This window comes from Opisthorchis viverrini, assembly GCF_000715545.1.
Source record: "Opisthorchis viverrini unplaced genomic scaffold opera_v5_1, whole genome shotgun sequence".
Lineage (NCBI taxonomy): Eukaryota > Metazoa > Platyhelminthes > Trematoda > Opisthorchiida > Opisthorchiidae > Opisthorchis > Opisthorchis viverrini.
This window is the reverse complement of record NW_008751657.1, coordinates 6,832,611-6,840,048: the sequence shown is the minus strand read 5'-3', so window position 1 is coordinate 6,840,048 and position 7,438 is coordinate 6,832,611. Positions and strand designations below refer to the sequence as shown.

Here is a 7,438-nt window from a genome sequence, read left to right as displayed (position 1 = left end):
CCATAGTGGGCGAAGCAGGAAGCCAAGGGACCGATACAGAGTTGCACCACCGTTCAGCAAGTTACAACAACTGGAATGAGCTTCAACCATTGAATAAACCCCTCAATGCCGTTTGTGACGAAACGACTGCAAATGGCTCCGATACGTTCACGAGAACATCACGTCCTGACGATTTGGTGGTCGCCACAGCTACAGCCAAACCGAAGACCAGATGGAGCATACGCAACACAGCGATTAATCAGCTTCTGGCGTCCGGCAGCGGTAGCCCTCTCACCTCAGTCCAATTCGGTGTACCCTGTCAGCAGCCCGCAACGTTTCACCCGCGGTCTGAACCCTACAGTTTACAGTCGCAGATTCAGGTGGATTGTTCTACTACTATCCGGAAAGTCAAGGAAGGGGGGCCGGCAGGAGGGACGCCACAACAGTCACACAGAGACCAGCTACTGATAAGAGAATATGGGGCATGCTCTCCACGGTGGACGCAGGGTCGACTATGTCAAACAAGAGACACACGTAAGATCATCAGCGCAGCCGCATCAAGGGAACCAACTTCAGGCAACGCACTGCAGCTCGGTGAGGGGACCACGTGGCACGGGACACCGGACAGCAATGATGTACCTCCCAAGTAGAGGGTACCGGCTCCAAGATCAGCCTGCTGGCAGCCCCAAGGACGGACCACCATGCGACAGAACCTCCATGAGTCGTCACAGTGGAGTTCAAAGCAGCAGTACGTTGAACAGCCTTCTCAAGGGGGAGGTGTTCGGGGGCCAGCCGTCTCTAATAACCAAACCTCACATCATTTGGACGGATATGTCACCTGCAGGGCACGGGCCAGACGAAGGCATGCCCTGATTGGTCAGAATGCCAACGAATCCGAGTCAAGCACCTTGACTCGACGCTTCTCGCCCCCCACGGACATTCACCTTGACTCGACGCTTCTCGCCCCCTCACGGACATTCTGACACGACCTTGTGGAACACTCTGTGACTACCATATATATACAGTTGTAATGATTTTCCTCTGTTTCCATAAAGGGCTGTGTAGAGTTACCGGGCCTTTTGATATACCATAGTGGGCGAAGCAGGAAGCCAAGGGACCGATACAGAGTTGCACTACCGTTCACCAAGTTACGACAAGCACCACCGTTGGGAACTGTCTGTCTGAAGGCTTCTAACTTGCAATGTGCCGTCAGTGCACTCCGTGGTTTAGGAGTACCCCGAACTGTTCATAGGAGTTCGGTTTGGAGTCTACTTGTGGATCGAACAAGAAATCCCCGTATTGTTGGAGCGTTTTCGACCTTATGGTCACCGTCACTTAACCCTTCGTCTACAGTAGGAGGTCCACAATCAGGTCTAAGAGATGTTGGGAAATGGTACAATCGAGGAAGTGAACAGTGCCTAAAACTCTTCGATTTGGCTTGTAAACGAAGTGAACGAGAAACATCGATTTTGCATGGACTTCTGGCGTTTAAGCGAACTGACCGTACATGTGGTTGGAGCTGTGGTTCATGCTTTTATTCACTGGTGTTCCACTAGCGTTCCGGATACTGACAACTAGCTATCTGGCAAGGGACCCGGAGAAGACGGTGCTCATCGTTGGGGACACCTTATACCAATCTAGACGTCTGCCGTTTGATTTTTCGGGGTACTGGCGCTCAGTACTTGGTTTAACGAGGGAACTGCACAATGTCGCCGTGCGTGGGAATGATGACTTTATCTATAGCGATCGGGAACCAAAGCATACCTTTCATCTGAAAGCCATATGGGAGAGTATTAGAGAAGCCGGTCTGCGGATAAATGGAGCCATGATCCAGCCTGCTCGAAATCCAGTGACATTGCTCGGGCTTAAGGTGGGTCAAGAAGAGGTTAGCCTACTGCCAGAAAGGCTGGAAAAATTTCAGGGCGAGGTGGCTCAAGTGGTTAGAGTGCGAATTTACTGACCGTAGGGTCCATGGTTCGAACCCGACCTCTGCCTCTCGACTTCCCCTGTCTAAGCTTGGGCAACCTGGGAGTATCCCAGCCCTCGTGCTTCATTCTGGTGGCATGCCAGCTAAGCACCGGAAGGGTGCTACAGCTGAACAATTAGGACAGTGAAGTGCCACATTCAAGGTATTCCCTACACCATTTTCTCAGAGCAGCATACAACAGTCGGTTTGTCGAGGATTTCAACACCATTGCTACTCCAGGGTACGACTTGCTGCGTCAAAACCGGTTACCTGAATGGACAATGCAATCCGGATTTTCGCATTTGTGTTGAGTCCTGACCTAATCTGACGGGGGCATTGTGAACAAGTGTTGTTAGCGGCAGCTTCGACGCCGTACATGAAGCCCCGCTCAAGCTCTGATAGCGCAGTTGGAAATTTATTCTCTGAGATCCTGGAGAGGTAATCGGACTACTCTCCTCCAGGTGTTGCGCTGTTGTATCACCTTCTGAGGAAGATGACCCTTTCAAGCCCAGGGACTCCAGCCGTGGTTAAGGTAAGCGGGTTGTTCTGGAAAATTGCAATGCTCCGGAAGCAGATTTGGATAGCACAAAGCTCTCCAAAGTCGATCCGATGGTGATGGCCAAATGGCCTTGCCATATGACTCAGTTCTCATCCCTACAACTCGATGGCAGGTGGGAAATAGACTGGGCGCGTCAGATCTTATCACAACAAACCCAAGTGACAGTTGGCAGCTGAGCTTCATACAGCATCACTTAACGAGGTGTGAAAGCGTCCCAAACGCATACAGAAATCTCTGAACATTTCGCTGTGTGCTACGCAGACAGAATTCTGAACTAACGTATCTGACAACCCCTCGTTCCACCTGCGTCTGCGCACAGTAAAGCGTCAAAGAAACGGACTGGTTAGAAATTTACTGCAGGAACTTCGTTGACCTCAATTGGTAGGCGTATTCTTAAGTGCTTCTAATAGTGCACAGTTGGATCCCCGTTTACTTCATCCTGATCATGTAGAACTGACCTTACCTTGGTGTGTGCCCTTGAGGTTTGCTGAGGGGTGGCCGTGCACACTGTAAGGCTCATACCAGTTTGGTCAACTTGTAGAGGTGTGATTGACAGTCTCCTGGTTTTCCAGGTTGGTGATAGAGACAGGTGTGGGGACTTGTGACTATCACTATTACCACAACTTTTCGATTATTCACTTTTGTGACCTATGAGGAGTTCGTGAAATGCTCCGTAGGATTTTGCTAATAAATAGAACCTTAATTTGGTTTTTATGCACTCCAGCAGCGTTTTTAAGCGTTTGTTCCAGTCGCTCTCCGTCTTTGCGTAAGGTGTAATGCTTTTTTAAATATAGTCCCTGGCGCCTTACACGGTCTCTACATGCATGTGATGGGAGTGTTCTTGACACTAAAAAGTGATACCTAAAGCGCCATTCAGCGTTCTTGTATAACTATACAGTCGAAAATGAGGTATTTATCGTGCAGGTTCAATTTGTATGTGATGAAGTAACAAAAAATGGTTTCCGAAGTTGTGGTAATAGCATCAGCCGGGACTTATTAAGTAAGTATGACAATGTAACTGCACTTGCCGCCAAACACCGTTACCTTGCGGTCAGGGTTTGGAGCCAAAGGCTTCAGCCGGAATGATCATTGTGTTTCCGAAGTTGTGGTAATAGCATCAGCCGGGACTTATTCTATAAGTATGACAATGTAACTGCACTTGCCGCCAAACACCGTTACCTTGCGGTCAGGGTTTGGAGCCAAAGGCTTCAGCCGGAAGCCCTGATCATTGTCCGGTCTGAGCGTTCTGTCAGTATACCAGCCTAAATACAACAATTAGTTGCACACTTCCAAATATATACAGCGGGTGGGTGGGCGAAAACAAGCTTGTACCGACGCCTCCTTTCCTCTTCCAAATACTTTTTCCTTCCCCATTCATAACTCTCTTTGTGGACTCATCAGTTAAGACTGATGAGTCTGTTCACCCCTCATTGGTTTAGGCAACAAAATCTGAGAGTGCGTATGGACAATAGCTTCAGCTGTTTGCTGACTGCCGGCTGTTTTTATGTAGTGTTACCGAAATAGAAGTCCATCAGCGTGTCATGTACGAACCTCAATTGGTAAGTCTCTATCAGTTTCCGATGACCGGATCATCATCATTGTAAAAAAGCATGACTTCAATGTTCAACACTGGTGCTTCACTGTCGTACAGCCGTGATTTATTTGAAAGCCTTATTGTGGAGAAAATAATAAAAATGGACAGGGAAGGAACTTAGTGCTAGCCTGCGACAATCATTCTGACTACACGTTCCACAAGAATGCCACTGATACCAATCAGCAGTCAGCAGCGTCTCTAACCAGACGCAGTGGGAATCACGCGGTCTCAATCCTGGAAGGCGAGTAACACCACCAGTGCCCAAGCGTTTCGTAATCCCTTTCATACCCTTCTTCCCGGTCAAGGATTGGTCACCTCTCTCCTGCCACTCTGAATTGGGCACTGATAACAACACTTCGGCAAATGATGGTTCGGTATAAGCGATACATGGCTTAGACAATGCAGCTTCTGGTGCTAGACACATTCCCCATTGGAAATCCACGCTTCACAACCGAAAACTCGCTTTCTAATTTTTCTCGTTATGGATTCGCCGACAACAACCCACAGGAGCTGTGTTTCTGAGACAGCGATCGTCGAACACTTGAAGACGTCTTAGTTCCGCCGCTCGAACTGGCCAAGTTTTGCAGCCAACAAAACGGCCCACACTGTATCCCGATACACACGTCCCTTGAGATTCAGGGACACATTACTTTGACGCCATAGATGTCAAATTGGCAAACGCCCCTCGGGCATTAATCTCATTTGTCACACTATAGTAAGAACAAATACAACTTCCAAGATACGTGAAACTCCACAACTTCCAGTTCCTCCCCCTGGATCGTAAGTGGCGTGTTCAATGACTGCATGTCCAGGAGCATGACCTTGCACCTCGTGTATGCAAAGTGCATGCCAAACGACGGGATGACTTAGGTCAGTTCACCCAAAAATACCTAAGCCTACTTCCCCTCTTTGAAGACGCGAACGATATCGTCTGAGTATCCCAGAACAACAAGGTTTCCGTCGGAGACTATTTGAGCACCGGGGTTTTTAAGACCTTCCATCGTTCTCACTAGTCCACCGATCACGTTATTAAATGGAATTGGAGGGAGTGGGTACTCCTGATGGACACCACTTTATTTGTGGAAGCTTTTGGAGAGCTCTCACATGTCCTTAAGTCTGCAAATACAAAGAGCTTATTACTTTCACGAAATTCCGGAGCAATCTTTAATCGGCAAGCGTGCCTAGGAGAACAGACCGGTCAACCGAGTTGAACGCCCCTTGAAAATCCAGGAATACTAAAATTGTGGGTCGTTTACACTGATGACGTTCTAGCGTCTGACGGAGGTGAAGATCTGGTCAATGCAACACATACCAGGCCGAAATCCCTCTTGCTGTTTCACGAGCCATCATAAAGCGACGAAAGACAAGGGACGCCAACAATCTCGTTACAAGCTTGGTCAAGTTTAACCCCCTATGTTTACCACACTGAAAATAAGCCCCTTTTTGAAAAGGGTATCATCATCGATTTTCTCCAGTTGTCTCCTTTTCCCAAATGCACGCAAACAGATCAGACAAGCACTGACTACGGATTTCATTTCATCTTTTAACAGTGAGGGTAGGAGGACATCCGGACCAGGAGACTGGTGGCGCTTTAGAGAAGATATGCAGTCATATACCTCCAAGGCTGTAGTTTCCACGTTCACCGTCCAAGGTTCTACGTTAGCTGTGGGCTCCAGATGAGCGGTAGCTGGTGGTCACAATAACTGTCATTCGAAGTATTCGGATCGAGGCGTTCTTCTCTGTTCGGGATAGTCGCTACATTGTGACCCCGATCACTAACTGGCTGCCGCTCGGTTTGATACACATGTGTGAATTCACCGTCCTCAACCGGCAAGCATTGAGCTGAATGGTGCTTCGTCATCTTTGGAGAATTGGTTCCCAAACCCTTCATTCGATGTCTTTTAGTATGTTCGTAAATGTTTGACCACTTTGTAAATCATCAGATGAACAGCTCAGTTAAAATGACACATTTCTCCCTTTTAGGATGCCCGTTCTTTTCTGTCCATTATGCCACTCGCTGTTGATGGTTGAGGAGTCAGCTAATTGTTACTCCTTGAATTGTTCTACACCGTGTTGTTCCTACCAGTGGTTTGTAACTCAACCGCTTGTGCAGGAGCATAAACCTCGTCAAGATATTCGATTACGCTTGGAGGAAGATGCTGTCTTTTCCATAGACGACCAATATAGTTCTTCAGCGCAGATCGAAGAAAAATGTCCCAAGTGTGGCCATAATCGCGCCTATTTTGTTCAAATGCAAACACGGTCTGCGGACGAGCCAAGTACCACAAAATATTCTTGCATGAAATGCCGTCATATTTGGACAGAAAATTGATGTGTTCACCTCCCTTCGTGCCAATTTAAACCAATAACCGTACTAACAATCGATTATCCATTGATTCCTGGTGATGATTTTTTAAGGGCTAGATTTTCATATGTCCCACTTGTAACCTTACTACCGAGGGTATGAATTATTTTCATGGCTTAGAATCTGTACTTCGGTCATTCCAAAGCATTTACCTAAATGCTTAAAGCTACTCCACCAAAACAACGCAACTGTCGCCACGAAGAATTTTTGGTTCTCTACATTTCTACTCTTGTTTTCGGGACCTTTCCTCTGTGAGAATTGCAAGGGTATTATGGATCTGGTTCAAAAATACTCTGTAGCGAATCGTCAGCTTACCTGTAAACATAGAGCATGTGGGGTAATAGTATAGCTCCAGTGTGGCACCCCTTCAGCACATGGCTGTCGTAAAATTCCAGAACACGAATGATTGGGGCGATTCTGGCTTGCTCAAACTTGCGTAGTATGCATAGTGTAGTCAGGTATATGGCTTAGATTGCAAATGCCATTTTCTTTTGAAGCCCACTTGGTATCTTTTCATTCCCGGTCTTGAGTTGCTGTAGATTAAAGCATCATCAAAGCAAGCACCTGACAAAACTCTGGCTATCGTGCAGAACAGTGTGGGAGAGTAACCCAATCCAACCAGCAATCTTTTAGTCGTGTACGTGTTGCGAATTAGTTACACTTGATCGACTATGGTTGTTGGTGGTTTAATGGTTAGAGTGCGAGTTTACTGACCGGAACTTCTGTGGTTCAAAGATGACCTCTCTCTCGACTTCCCTGTCTAGACTTGAGCAACCTGGTAAAATACCAGCTTCTCTCTTGTGACATGGCAGTTAGGCACCGAAAGGGTGCTACAACTGAACGATGGTTGTCGGTGGTCTTAGGTATGACCGTATTGATTGGTTGTATGCCAAGCAGGGCTGACAAGCTATTTAACGAGAAACAGAACTACGGCATGGTAGAACAGAGGTACGATACCATGGCAGTCCTGAGCTA

General features: G+C 47.4%; 1 protein-coding gene across 1 annotated transcript; it reads left to right on the top strand.

The window, feature by feature from the left end:
- Positions 1-5,511: 5,511 nt before the first annotated feature.
- T265_00110 (hypothetical protein) lies at positions 5,512-6,430 on the top strand (the record flags this gene model as incomplete). The annotated part of the gene is made up of 2 exons (XM_009163767.1): positions 5,512-5,756; positions 6,082-6,430. The coding sequence occupies 2 exons, from the start codon at positions 5,512-5,514 to the stop codon at positions 6,428-6,430; spliced, it is 594 nt and encodes a 197-aa protein (XP_009162031.1).
- Positions 6,431-7,438: the final 1,008 nt, after the last annotated feature.